Source organism: Lynx rufus, unplaced genomic scaffold (genome assembly GCF_022079265.1).
Source record: "Lynx rufus isolate CCGP_SWC_20201006 ecotype Redwood Valley unplaced genomic scaffold, mLynRuf1.p SCAF_1, whole genome shotgun sequence".
Taxonomy (NCBI): domain Eukaryota; kingdom Metazoa; phylum Chordata; class Mammalia; order Carnivora; family Felidae; genus Lynx; species Lynx rufus.
This window is the reverse complement of record NW_025814823.1, coordinates 111,125,669-111,140,826: the sequence shown is the minus strand read 5'-3', so window position 1 is coordinate 111,140,826 and position 15,158 is coordinate 111,125,669. Positions and strand designations below refer to the sequence as shown.

At 38.4% G+C, this 15,158-nt stretch overlaps 1 protein-coding gene across 1 annotated transcript in view; it reads left to right on the top strand.

Moving 5' to 3' along the window:
• Positions 1-2,589: 2,589 nt before the first annotated feature.
• Positions 2,590-15,158, top strand: part of CDKL3 (cyclin dependent kinase like 3) — an 86,648-nt gene continuing 74,079 nt past the window's right edge. The window contains exons 1-2 of the mRNA XM_047076075.1: positions 2,590-2,772; positions 10,009-10,203. Coding sequence (XP_046932031.1) covers positions 2,608-2,772; positions 10,009-10,203 — 360 coding nt within the window. The 5' untranslated portion in view covers positions 2,590-2,607. The remainder of the gene's footprint in view (positions 2,773-10,008; positions 10,204-15,158) is intronic.

Sequence of the window (15,158 nt, the reverse complement as noted above, 5' to 3'; positions counted from 1 at the left end):
GGAAATTCTGAGAACAAAAAAGTATGGTATACAGATTTTTTAAAAGTTTGTTCACAATCTCTATAGACATTTTCTGAACACGGGGCTGCACTCATTTTAGGATTTGTGTCAAACTGTGTAAAAGTCCACGGATTTGGCTAAGATGGGGTACATGGAGAGGAGATCTCAAGAGAGCACTTCGAAGTGTGATTGGTTGTTAAGAAAGCCTAAAAATATGACTCAGATGTGAAGAAGAAATTTTGCAGACATGGGTGGGGGGCGGGTTATAAATCTAACCTGGATAACTGGTTTCAGGTTTTGTACACCAGCAAGTAAGGTGCAAATGGGCCTGAATTGTCGCCCATCGGGGAGCTCAGGTGTTGATCCTTGGGGATTCTGACATTTCTCTCCCTCTAGTTCCTTTAATGCCTGGCCTCAGGGCCAATAAAGGTCTGCAGGACTCTCAGCACTTTATAACCCTTTGGGTTAATTCTTCAGCCCAAAGCAGAATGGAAGTATTGCATGAAGTTGCCAATAGTTCCATGGAACCAGAAAAGGTTAATTGCACCCACTTTCTTGCTACCTCCTTTTCTTGAAACAGTGAATTTTATCTTTTGTTTTTATAACTGCCTTGGTGATCGAGGCAGACAGGCCTAACTCTTGATAGGTTCTACTATGCATCACACATGTGATTCTGTAAGTCAAAAGCTGAATGTTATTTGTCTTCCGGGTATATAATTCTCCCCAAAGCTAAAGATGAAGATATATAGGTAGGATTACATGCAGGAAAATGCTGAGGATAAACTGCAAAAAATCCCTATTATGTCATTTATCTAGCAATGTATAACTGCTACGGAAATTGACGGTTTATGGAGGCTGGGAGGCCAGCAGAACCCAATGCCTAGTTCTTAAGCAATTAAATAACTTTTTTTTTTCTCTTGCTGTCCCCTTATATGTCAAGCAATTTTGGTATGTCTATCCAATTTTGAATTACTTATTTTCCCAAAGAGGGCGTTTTTATTTTTTTTAACGTTTTTTTTTTTTTTAATTTATTTTTGAGACAGAGAGAGACAGAGAGAGACAGAGCATGAACGGGGGAGTGGCAGAGAGAGAGGGAGACACAGAATCGGAAGCAGGCTCCAGGCTCTGAGCCCTCAGCCCAGAGCCCGACGCGGGGCTCGAACCCACGGACCGCGAGATCGTGACCTGAGCCGAAGTCGGACGCATAACCGACTGAGCCACCCATGCGCCCCAAGAGGGCGTTTTTAAAAAGGAGGAGTAGGAGTTCAAAAAAAAAATTCAAAAGGGGCGCTTGGGTGGCTCAGTCAGTTGGTCATCCGACTTAGCTCAGGTCATGATCTCACAGTCCGTGAGTTTGAGCTCTGCGTCAGGCTCTGTGCTGACAGCTCAGAGCCTGGAGCCTGCCTCAGATTCTCTATCTCCCTTTCTCTCTGCCCTTCTCCCTGCTCACGCTTGCTCTCCTTCAAAAATAAATTAACATTAAAAAAATTTTTTTAAGCATATAGGTGTTCAAGAAACGTTCTTAAACCATCTTAACTGCATTTTAAGGATGCATGTCAATGGCTGAGGTCGAACTGAGGTCTACGCAATTTAACGTTAGGTAACTTAGACAACTGTAATTACACAAGACTTCCTTGGAAAGACTTGTTTTACAAGATGACTCCGCTTAATGACACCAGGTATCCTTTTAGGACCCAGCATCAGCGGCAGGTGTTCGTTGGCCCGGAGGCATCTAAGAGCTGGTCGGGCAAGCTGGCGCCTCTGTGGCCCTTCCTTAGAAGACGTGAAGACCCTGGGTGCTGTCAAAATGGGGGTCCTCCCGCTCTCAGCTCAAAACCAATCTTGTGAGTTGGTCTCAATCCATAAACTTCCCACCCCACCCCACGCAAGCTTTCTCTGAGCGCTTTCACCTCGCCTCATTTGCTCTTCCGGGTCGGGTGGGGTCGGGCTGATGTTCCGGTCTTGCGCAGTAGAGCCCGGGGCGTGAGGCCAGCTGCATCGTTGCCATGGTAGTGGCCTGCCGGGATTTAGCTGGGCAGGCGAGATAAGTAGGGTCAGTGTCTAGTTGACCCGCTGGGTCTGCGCGGAACCTGGCTGGCGGCATTACAAAATGGGCTGAGACGTCGGTGGTTGACTGGATGAGGTCGACTTCGGGAAGAAGGGCGCGACTGGTCCGGGTGTCTGGTTTGAGGAGCGGGTGGGGCTGAGGTTTTCTTGGGTCCGGTGTCTGACCTCTAGGCGACTGCAGTATTTTGGGAACCCCCATACCTGACGGGCGCATGACAGGAAGTGTGCGGACCCCACTCCTGATGGGTGACATGTAGTGAAGGAATCTTCAATCTTAGTGTTCATGGGAATGACCGAGACAGCAGGAAGATCTCTAGGTTCTGGTGAGGCTGGAGCCCCACAAGGACACCCTACTGTCTGCAGGTGGCAGAGTCCCAAAGACAAACAAGAGTCTGTGGAAAAGATTAATATTTTTTTATGTTTAAGTATTTTAAAATACGGGTTTATTGTGGAAATGCATTGCGCAGCTTGAATAAATAAAAGTACAAATGCTTAACATTTTCTTTCTTTATTTTTATGAAGAAGAATCCAGGTTTGAAAATGGAGATGTATGAAACTCTCGGAAAAGTGGGAGAGGGAAGTTATGGAACAGTCATGAAATGTAAACATAAGGATACTGGGCAGATAGTGGCCATTAAGATATTTTATGAGAAACCAGAAAAATCTGTCAACAAAATTGCAACGAGAGAAATAAAGTTTTTAAAGGTTTGTTTCTTTTACCTTAGTTGCTTTAAGTCAAAGAGGAATTGTTATATAGTAAAAAATTATAAGAGGAATATTTTATTTAACACATATATTAAGACATATAGTAGGCATAAAGTGTGGTACCCTACCTTATTGTGTGTATTTTGAAATTTTATAGCAATACAAGATATATATGCTTATGTATAATGTAACAAAAGTTATGCCAAGTGTTGTGAAATGTTTGTTCAGAAATATGCAGGTATAATAATTAGAAAAATATCTGCTTTGTGAAATGCATTTTGCCAGATGCTGAGATTATAATGCAGTACCTCCTTTTCAGAACTTTTTACTATTTAATCAGAAAGATGGGAGGGCACTTGAAAACCATACTGAATAGAAAGTGGCTTATAATAAATGCCAGTTGATTAACACAAAGGCCAGTTGGGTAGAGAAATTTTCTTGGAGGAAATAGAACATGAATTTGGCCTTAAAGCATGTACAGAATTTAGGCAGGAGAGAGAAACTAATTTATTCCACATTAGGAAACAACATAAACTCAGAGATGCCCAAGTAGTTTTGAGGAGAGACCAGAGACTTTTGCCTGTGGAGTTTTTTTGTAAAGAAGTAGAAAGAGGTGATATTAGAGAAGTAAACAGGAGTTAGGTTTTAAAGTCTTGTCTTTTTAGAAATTATTTAAATGTTTATTTATTTTGAGAGAGCAAGGGAAGGGCAGAGAGAGAGAGAGAGAGAGAGAGAGAGAGAGAGAGAGAGAATCCCAAGCAGGCTCCACACTCAGCAGAGAGCCTGATGCAGGGCTCCATCTCACAACCATGAGATCATGACCTGGGCCAGTATCAAGAGTTGGACACTCAACCCACTGAGCCATCCAGGTGCCCCAAGTCTTTTCTTAAATGGACAAAACTTGGGGCGCCTGGGTGGCTCAGTCAGTTAAGCGTCCAACTTTGGCTCAGGTCATGATCTCGTGGTCCATGAGTTCGAGCCCCACGTTGGGCTCTGTGCTGACAGCTCAGAGCCTGGAGTCTGCTTCAGATTCTGTGTCTCCCTCTCTCTGACCCTCCCCCATTCATGCTCTGTGTCTCTCTGTCTCAAAAAAAAAAAAAAAAAACACAACCAAAACATTAAAAAAAACAAAACAAAACTGATGTCATTTCACACACACAAAAAAAGGACAAAACTTGATTTTGTAAGAGGTGGAATATTTTGAATTCAAAATAATTAATCTAGCACTATTTTTTAGAATAGATTGGAAGACTGAGTAAAAATAATGAGAGCTCATAAATTTAATTCAAGAATCCTGGTAAATATCACGAGAGCCCTTGCTGGATTGCAGCAATTTGAATTTAAAGTGAGAAAAGTAAAGTTAAAATAGAATACATTTCAAAAAAAAAAGACATGAAAGGATGTAGAAGGAAACAAAGGGAGGAGAAAAAAAGAATTGAAGTTCAGTGACTGTTATCATTGATGGAAATATGAAAGACCCAAAAAAGAGATGGTCTGGGAAGTAGTTCACTTTTAGAAATGTTGAATTTGAGGTGACAGGAATATATTTAAGTAAAAATGACTAGTGTGCTTTTAGAGATGGGGGCAGAAGACAGAATTTTGTGTGGGTATGACAGGTCAACCCAGGGGAAAGAACTCAGGAGTGTGAAGAAAGGAGGATTAGCATTCTTTGGAGATTAGGTACAAAACTAGTGATTAAAAAATTTTTAAATCTACATATTTTATTTATTGGAATTTGTCTAGATGCTTTAAGGTTTATGACTTTCACAACATAGTCTAGATGTTTTATATGATGAAGAAAACATACTCTCGTTCATTTTTATATGATACGAAAGTAATATTTGCCTCTTTTTTATAATTGAAGTATATTGAACATACAATGTTATAGTAGTTTCAGGTGTACAACATAGTGATGTGACAATTCTGTACACGATTCAGTGTTCACCTTGGCAAGTGTAGTCATCCTCTGTCACCATACAATGTCATTAGAATTTTATTGACCATATTTCCTATGCTATAGTATTCATCTCTATGACTTTTTAGTTTTATCACTGGAAGTTTGTACCTCTTAATCCCTTTATTTATTTTGCCCATGCACTCTCTTCCCTCCCCTCTGGCATCCACCAGTTTGTTCCTCCTTCCCCTCTAGCAACCAATATTTTGTTCTCTGTTTTTAAGAGTCTGTTTGATTTTTTGTTTGTTGATTTGTTTTGTAATTTTTAGATTCCATGTATAAGTGAAATCGTATGGTACTTGTCTTTTTTTTTTTTTACTTATTTCACTTAGCATAATACCTTCTAGGTCCATTCATGTTCTCACAAATATTAAGATCTCATTATTTTTGGGTGCCTGTCTGGCTCAGTCAGTTTGGTGTACCACTCTTGATCTCAGACTTGTGAGTTTGAGCCCCACATTGGGTGTTGAGATTACTTAAAAAAATTTAAAAAAAGATCTCATTCTTTTTTATAGTTGAGTAATATTCTGTTGTATATATATATGTGTGTGTGTGTGTGTGTGTGTGTGTGTGTGTGTGTGTGTGTATGAACACACATACATCACATCTTCTTTATCCATTCATTTATGGATGGACACTTAAGTTGCTTCCATATCTTAGCTATTGTAAATAAGCTGCAGTAAACAGGGTGCATGTATCTTTCTGAACTGATGTTTTCATGTTCTTTGGGCAAATACCCAGCATTGGAATTACTGGATTATATGGTATTTCTACATCTAATTTTTTGAGCAACCTGTATACTGTTTTCCACAGTAGCTACTCCAATTAATAGTCCCCCCACACAGCACAAGCGTTCCCTTTTCTCCACATCCTTGCCAACACGTATTATTTCTTCTCTTTTTGATACTAGCCATTCTGATTAGTGTGAGGTGGTATCTCATTGTGGTTTTTATTTGCATTTCCCTGATGATTAGTGATGTTGAGCATCTTTTATGTGCCTGTTGGCCATATGTATGTCTTTGTTGGAAAAATGTCTATTCAGGTCTTTTGCCCATTTTTAAATAGTATTATCTTTTTACTGTAGAGGTGTATAAGTTGTTTATATATGGTGGATATTAACACCTTATGGATACATCATTTGTAAGTATCTTCTCCCTTTCACTAGGTTGCCTTTTTTTGTTGTTGATAGTTTCTTTTGCTGTGCAAAAGCTTTTTATTTTCGTGTAGTCCCATTTATTTATTTTTGCTTTTGTTTCCCTTGCCTGAAGAGATAGATTCATAAACACATTGCTAAGGGGGAATTTCTAAGAGATTACTGCTTAATGTTTTCTTTTAGGAATTTTATGGCTTCAGGTGTCACATTAGGTCTTTAATCCATTTTGAGGTTTTTTTTGTATATGGTGTTCAAAGCGGTGCAGTTTCATTTTTTTTGGCATATAGCTGTCCACTTTTCTCAGTACTATTTATTAAAAAGATTATGTTTTGGTGTGCCTGGGTAGCTCAGTCAGTTAAGCTTCCGACTTCAGCTCAGGTCATGATCTCATGGCTCGTGAGTTAGAGCCCTGCATCTGGCTCTGTGCTTACAGCTCAGAGCCTGGAGCCTGCTTCAGAATCTGTCTCCCTCTCTCTCTGCCCCTCCACCACTCACACTCTGTCTCTCTCTCCCTCAAAAATAAATAAACATTAAAAAAAAAAAGATTATGTTTACCTAATTGTACATTCTTACCTCCTTTTTTGTCAATTAATTGACCATATAGGTCAATTGTTGTGTGTTGACCTGTGTGTCAGTTTTTGTGCCACTCCCATTTATCTTTGTGGTTCATTGATCCTGTGTCCTGTTCTCTTGATTTATGTATAATTTTTTTGTACCCATATCATATGGTTTTGATACTCTAGCTTTGTAGTATATCTTGAAATCTGGGACTGTGATACTTCAGACTTTGTTCTACTTTCTCAAGATTTCTTTGCCTATTTGAGGTCTTTTGTGATTCTATACAAATTTTAGGATTATTTGTTCTAGCCCTTTGAAATTCTTTCTTTTTAAACCTATATTAGATATGATGGATGAATTTGTTTTTTTAATTTTTTTTATGTTTTTAAAAGTTTATTTATTTATTTTTGAGAGAGAGAGAGAGAGTGAGTGAGCTCACAAGTGTGCACGAAAGCAAGGGAGGGGCAGAGAGAGAGGGAGTGAATCCTAAAGCAGGTTCCACACTGTCAGCACTGAGCCTGATGCAGGCCCAATCTCATGAACTGTGAAATCATGACCTGAGCTGAAATCAAGAGTAGGATGCTTAACCAACTGAGCCACCCAGACACTCCAATTTGTTTTTTAAGTAGAATAAGTATATTAGGCATCTATATGTGTGGATTGTTGAAGTGCTCTGTCTCTAGACAATGGAAAGCAGTTAAAGTCAGTAAAGATGTTATGATTTTGTGAGTTGCCAGTCCTATTCCTGATCACCTAAAACAGTAATAATGTAAGGCAATTACTGTACATCATAAGTGAAAATCTGATCAGAAGATCTTTTCACAGGCAATATCTTTTGCTCTTTATTCAACTCTGTTACATTTAAGGTGATTATTTGTTTCTACTTTATCATTTTGTAAAACAACCAATATGTGGCAAGAAGACAGTGATGAATTTGAAAATGTGCTTTATTGTTATTATACAAACTGTTTTGAGATACCTTAGCTATTCATTTTCATTGGCTTATTTTTTTTTCAAAAAATTTTTTATTCATTGGCTTATTTCTTACAGAAGTTTTTGTTTGATCTAACCCAACAAGAGAGAGTTCTTGGATTATTTCACATTTTTAGTCTAAAAAGATTGCCATAGTGATTTATTTATTTGAATTAAATTTTTATCTTCTAGAATTTTGTTTAATAAATTACAGTTAGAGTAATTAGTGATAATATCTGTAGAAAAGTTATCTGATTATGAAGGAAGACAAAAGTAAACAATTTGAAAAGTGACAATGGAGCATTTATTGGAGTTTCATGGTTTATCTGAGAAAACACCTGATTCCTTACCCTGGGTGGATCTTCCATGGTGCTTATTAACTCACATTAACTCTTTGTTGCTTTTGCCTTTAAAGTAAAGACTGGACAGGGAAACAGTAATTTTCCTTAGTTGAAGGATTAGTAGAGTAGTGTCCAAAACCAGTCAATTGTTCTTGATACTGCCAGCATGCTGTCACTGCAGCATTTTGGCATCTTGCCAATCAGGGAAATTGGGAACAAAAATAGGAAGGGAATCTGGCATTATATTCTGGCATGTTTTTCTCTTGGTCATATTTTAAGGACTTAGGTCTATGTGTTAGTGCAGATAAGTTGAAAAATTGATATTGTGCCATTAGAATAAAGGCAAATATTTTTTCATAAAATCATAGTTTTCTAATGAATCTAACATTGAAAATATACCTCTCAATTAAATTTTTTAAGTTTATTTATTTATTTTGAAAGAGAGCAAGCGTGAGCAGGGAAGGGCAGAGAGAGAGAGGGAGAGAGAGAGAATCAGAAGCAGTCTCCATGCGCTGTCAGCACAGAGCATGATGTGGGACTAGATCTCATGAAACTGAGATCATGACCTGAGAAATTAAGAGTCTGCTCAGGAGCCCCTGTACCTCTCAGTTTTTAGCCAAATGAATAAACGTTTTTGGTAATTTGAAAATGTTAAATATTTGAGAATATTTGGTAATAATTCAGCGTGTTAAAAACTAAAGTAAGCAGCATAAAATATGGAGCCTGATTTGTTTTCTAGGCTGGTACATGCCATTTTTACTCTTTGGAAGTTATTTTAACAGTGTTACTAGTTTAAAAAGATGTTTTATTGCTTAGTAGAATATTACAGACAGTGAACAAAAAGGTATCCACAAACAATGGTATATTTTTATAAAGTTCCTATAGCTATAAATTGTTTTTTCACATATCTGAAAGGGTTCTAGATATTTTGATGCTCTTGTTCTAGTATTATTAATTTATACTGTCCACTTGGAACTTATGTTTTACTTTTGAGACTTTAGGATCAAACTAATAAAATAATTTCTTAAAATTCATATCATGTACTGAATGGCACTGAAATCCATGCTCGCTTGAAAATGTAAGAATAGGGGCGCCTGGGTGGCGCAGTCGGTTAAGCGTCCGACTTCAGCCAGGTCACGATCTCGCGGTCCAGGAGTTCGAGCCCCGCGTCGGGCTCTGGGCTGATGGCTCAGAGCCTGGAGCCTGTTTCCGATTCTGTGTCTCCCTCTCTCTCTGCCCCTCCCCCGTTCATGCTCTGTCTCTCTCTGTCCCAAAAATAAATAAATAAACGTTGAAAAAAAAATTAAAAAAAAAAAGAAAATGTAAGAATATTTTATTAAAAAAATTTTTTTAATGTTTATTTATTCTTGGCGCGCGCGCACACACACACACACACACACACACACACACACACACACACAGAGCAGGGGAGGGACAGAGAGAAAGGGAGACACAGAATCCGAAGCAGGCTCCAGGCTCCAAGCTGTCAGCACAGAGACTGATTGATGCAGGGCTCGAACTCACAAACCGTGAGATCATGACCTGAGCTGAAGTCATATGCTTAACCAACTGAGCCACCCAGGCGCCCAAAGATGTAAAAACATTTTAAATTTCAGATATTAAATTTAACTATAAACCAAGTTAAAGGATAATACCAAGTTGTATTATAGTACACTAACCAAGTTATTTTAGTAAGCAATCAAATGCCAACCTCAAGTAAGGCAGTACATTTCCCCTTGTTTTATATGTATTAATTATGAAATAGTTTAGAATTTTTTTTAAGTTTATTTTTTGAGTAATCTGTACACCTAATGTGGGGCTCAAACTCAAGACTGCGAGATCAAGAGTTGCATGTTTTTCCAACTGAACCAGACAGGTGCCCCAAGTTTAGCATTTTAGAAAATAGGAATGTAAGCAAATAAGTTGAAAATTTTCTATTGAAATGCATGGAGTAAAAGAAGCTAAGAATATTTTTGCTTTTTAAAATTCCATAGATCTTGGGGCACCTGGGTAGCTCAGCTGTTTAAACATCTGACTCTTGATTTCAGCTACGGTCATGATTTCGTGGTTTGTGGGATCAATCCCTGCTGACAGCACAGAGCCTGCTTGGGATTCTGTCTCTCCCTCCCTCTCTGCCCATCCCTTACATGTATGCATGTTCTCTCTCAAAATAAATAAACTTTAAAATTATATGTGTTATATGTACAAATTATTGTGCACGTAATAATTTATTAAAAATCTGTTTCTTTTGTCAATAGCAATTTCATCATGAAAACCTGGTCAATCTGATTGAAGTTTTTAGACAGAAAAAGAAAATTCATTTGGTGTTTGAATTTATTGACCACACAGTATTAGATGAGTTACAACATTATTGTCACGGACTGGAGAGTAAACGACTTAGAAAATACCTGTTCCAGATCCTTCGGGCAATTGAATATCTTCACAATAATAATGTAAGTGCTTCAGAGTAAGCCAAACTATAGGCTGTATATGAATCATAAGTGCCCTTTATGAAGATTTAAAATTTATTTTCCTGTACAATATTAATTGAATTGGGGTCACTACCTTAAAATTTAGTTACAGAATTGTAAAACATATTGACTACACAATAATAAAGCTATAACTATAACAATAGGGCAAACCAAGTTGGAATACTAAAGTATCAGTAATTTCATAAGGAAGAATCAACAGTCAATTGGGGTACCTTTTATTGTGGAAAGTACATTAAAATGTCGGGCTGGCTCAAATGAAGGGATGTTTGGAGATAGGAACTGGAAACTAGGACAGTGTAATGGCAAATGAATGTCAATACCTTTACGGAAAGAAAGAAAAAATAAAGTGGCTAAGAGGTATGGAGCCTTGTTTAACATGAAAAAAATTAAGACAGGAAAGAAGATCAATTGTTCCGCTTAAAAAAAAATTTTTTTTAACTTTGTTTATTACTGAGAGAGAGACAGAGCATGAGTGGGGGAGGGGCAGAGAGAGAGGGAAACACAGAATCTGAAGCAGGCTCCAGGCTCTGAGCTGTCAGCACAGAGCCCGATGTGGCGCTCGAACTCACAGACCACGGGATCTGACCTGAGCTGAAGTAGGACGTTTACCTGACTGAGCCACCCAGGCACCCCTCACTTGTTCTGATTTTTAATGTTGCCTTTAGCATTGCCGAGTAAGTGTTTAGCTCAGCAGGTTTTGTTGTTGTTGTTGATCTGTTTATTTTGAGACAGACAGAGATAGCACAAGCAGGGGAAGGGCAGAGAGAGAGGGAGAGAGAGGGGGAGAGAGAGAGAGAGAGAGAGAGAGAGAGAGAATCCCAACTAGGCTCCACAAATGTCAGCACAGAGCCCAATGTGGGGATCGATCTCACGAACCCTGAGATCACAACCTGAGCCTAAACCAAGAGTCTGACACTCAACTGACTGAGCCACCCAGAAGCCCTGAGCTCAGCAGGTTTTTGTGGAGTTTTTTGTTCCCAACTTGAGCTCTACTTTCTGGAAAGCTAGATAATATATATTCAGTAAGAATAGTTTTATTAATAAATAGTTTTATTAGTAAATGATATAGCATCTATATATCCTAGGCTTTCTCGGATATCTTAATTTCTAATTCTCTGTCTTGCTAATAGTGTATTTCACTTTATGGTTTTGAAAAATGTGGTTGTGGGGCGCCTGGGTGGCTCAGTCGGTTAAGCGTCCGACTTCAGCTCAGGTCATGATCTTGCGGTCCGTGAGTTGGAGCCCCACGTCGGGCTCTGGGCTGATGATGGCTCAGAGCCTGGAGCCTGCTTCCAATTCTGGGTCTCCCTCTCTTTCTGCCCCTCCCCCATTCATGCTCTGTCTCTCTCTGTCTCAAAAATAAATAAATGTTAAAAAAAATTTAAAAAAAGAAAAATGTGGTTGTGATAGCAACTAGAATTCAGATTGTAATTTCCTTGCCAGCTGGATCCTTGGGGAGGCAGTATAATGTAATAGTTAAGAGCACAGTCTGTGCTCTCACCTCACAGAATATTGAAAAATTAGTAACCCTTGAGAATTAAGGCAGCCATGAGTGAAGTGGCTCATTAGAATATTATTATGCTTATTATCTGGATATCTGGATTCTGGCCTTGATATAAGTTTATCTTCATGTTGACAAAAAGGAAAGGAAAACTTAAGAAAGGAAAACTTTACTTTCCTAGTATCTCCAAATTTCAGTTGAGTGGTTTTTTATATAACTGAAATGTCTGAGATATTATCTACTGTGATACCCCATGTTACTTTTTTTTTTTAACGTTTATTTATTTTGAGAGAGAGAAAGAGCACGGGCAGGGGCAGGGAGAGACAGAGAGAGAGAATCCCAAGCAGGCTCTGCGCTGTCAGCACAGAAGCCTGACATGGGGCTCAGTCTCACAAACTGTGAGGTCATGATCCGAGCCGAAATCAAGAGTAAGATGCTTAACTGACTGAGCCACGCAGGCATCCCCCATGTTACTTTTAATAAGAATTTATGAAGTCAGATATAGTTCAGTACCAGTAAAGGCTTTTTATCTCCAGAAGTACTCGTTTACTTTCTCTTTATAAAATATAGAAAATATGCTTTCCATATTGGTTTTTAAGCAGCTTAAATAAAAATTTACTGTTCAGTTGCAGTAACTAGTTAATTATCTTTTTCATTCTGGTTGTTTTTATAATTTAAAATTTTGATCTGCTTAATAGTATAAGCCTCTTATACCTGAAACAAATGTAACACTGTGTGTCAATTTATATTTGAATAAAAAATTTTGAAAATATATTATAAAATACCCAAACAATGTAGCATGAGATTATGTGCTGTTCGTGGTGGCATGTACCACTGGTAGCCCACTATCAAACACCCAGATGAGAGTTGCCTGTGTCTGGCTTTAATGGAAGCGAGTGTGATGTCATATAATTTCAGCTAATTATTTTAGAGGAAATGGGTCTGACAGATTAAAACTGTAAACATTACATCTCACCATGCTAGTATTTCATTATAATAATTAAAAAAACCCTCAAAGTTTTAGAATTCATGTGATAATTCAGACTGCTTATTGTTTACTTACAGGGAAAATACCATACTGTGCACAAAGTTGTAAACTTCATGCAAATCAAAATAATTCCTCAAAGATAATCCATGTCCTACAAGCTTGTGAAACAATATTAAGTGATATGTGAACAGCTTGTTAATTCTAAATGAATAAAGTTTTGTGAATCCTGAAAAAAAAAGTTTCTTTGAAACCATTTTGGAAGCAAAGTGTAAATGCAAATATTTGGCCCTTATGGGGAAGACATGGTTATTTGTCCCCTCATCCATTTATTCAATAAATATTTATTGAGCATCTTCCAGTAACAATCATTGATTGTAGTGGGAGTTGAGGATGGAACCTTGAGTAAAAGACTTAGCTCCTACCCATATGGAGCTTCTTAAATTTTATTCGGTTTTCAGTAACCTTTATGAATTATAAATAATTTTGACTAATACCTAAGCACTGTCAATCTTTCTTAGCCCCACCCCACCTCCTACTCCACAAAGTCCTGCTTTCCTAAATTTAGGCCACTTTTGCATAGTTTTTTTCTTTTTTTTTTAATTTTTAAGGATTGTTTTGTTTATTTTTGAGAGAGAGAGCGTAAGTTGGGGAGGGGCAGAGAGAGAGAGGGGGACAGAGGATTTGAAGCGGGCTCTGTGCTGACAGGCTGACAGCAGCAACTCTAATGGGGGGCTGGAACTCACAAACTGCGAGATCATGACCTGAGCCAAAGTCAGACACTTAACCCGACTGAGCAACTCAGGCGCCCTGCATAGTTTTCTTAACTCTGCTTTGGATTTTAAACTCCTAGTCTTCCAAATAAGAAATTGTTATTATTTGAATAATGTTATTTTTAACATTTTAATATGTAATATGTTTTAACAATATTTTGCTACGTGAGCTTCATCTATTTTGTTTTCTGAAGTATTTTAAATTATTGGTACCCTGACATTTTATTTCTAAATACATCACTATCTATCTCTTTAAAAAAGCAAATTTTCCTGTATAACTTCAGAATCATGATTACATCTACACAATTAAAAATAATTCCTTAACATCATCTAATACCAAATTTATATTAAAATGTAGCTAATTGTTCCTAAATGTCTTTTAAAGTGATTTATTAAGATCAGGATTCAGTCAAGGATTCCATTTGGTTTTTAGGGCATTAGGGAATCCCCAGTCTTTTGGTCTACCTCAGACATTCTATTCAGCCTTTTTCCAGAAACTACTAGCTTATTTTTTCATATGCACGTTAGCATTTAATTGTATAACATCCACCTGGAAAGTTTATTTAATTGAAGTTCTGGGTGACTTAAAATCGGGTTTTCTGAGGCTGTTAGATGATAGGGAAATTAGAACTCTCTCTTCAGATGAGTGTTAACATTTAAGCACACACGACTGTATAAACAGAAGTATTATAATCAGATTTTTAGGGGTACCTGGGTGGCTCAGTTGGTTAAGCATCCAACTTCATCTCAGGTCATGATCTCACGGTTCATGGGTTCAAGCCCTGTGTCAGGTTCTGTGCTGACAGTTCAGAACCTGGAGCCTGCTTTGGATTCTGTCTCCCTCTCTCTGCCCTTCCTACGCTCACACTCGGTCTCTCTCTCAAAAATAAATAAAACATTAAATAAATAAATAAATAAATAAATAAATAAATAAATAAATAAAGCAGGGGTACCTGAGTGGCTTAGTTGGTTAAGCGTCCAACCTCAGCTTAGGTCATGATCTCACAGTTCGTGAGTTCAAGCCCCGCATTGGGCTCTGTGCTGACAGCCCAGAGCCTGGAGCCTGCTTCAGATTCTGTGTCTCCCTCTCTCTCTGTCTCTCCCCCACTCACTCTCTCTCTCTCTTTCTCTCAAAAATAAAGATTAAAGGGGCGCCTGGGTGGCGCAGTCGGTTAAGCGTCCGACTTCAGCCAGGTCACGATCTCGCGGTCCATGAGTTCGAGCCCCGCGTCAGGCTCTGGGCTGATGGCTCGGAGCCTGGAGCCTGTTTCCGATTCTGTGTCTCCCTCTCTCTCTGCCCCTCCCCCGTTCATGCTCTGTCTCTCTCTGTCCCAAAAATAAATAAATAAACGTTGAAAAAAAAATTAAAAAAAAAATAAAGATTAAAAAAATGTTTTTAATAAAAAAACAATAAATAAGTCAATCAGATTTTTAAAAATCTTTTTTGGAGGAGCGGGTGCCTGGGTAGCTCAGTCAGTTGGTTAAGCATCCAACTTCAGCTCAGTTCATGATCTCACAGTTCATGGGTTCAAGCCCCACATTGGGCTCCCTGCTGTTAGCTCAGAGCCTCTTTAGATCCTCTGTTTCCCCCCCCCTTCCCCTCGCCCACTTGTTCTCTCTCCCAAAAATAGACATTGATGGGGCGCCTGGGTGGCTC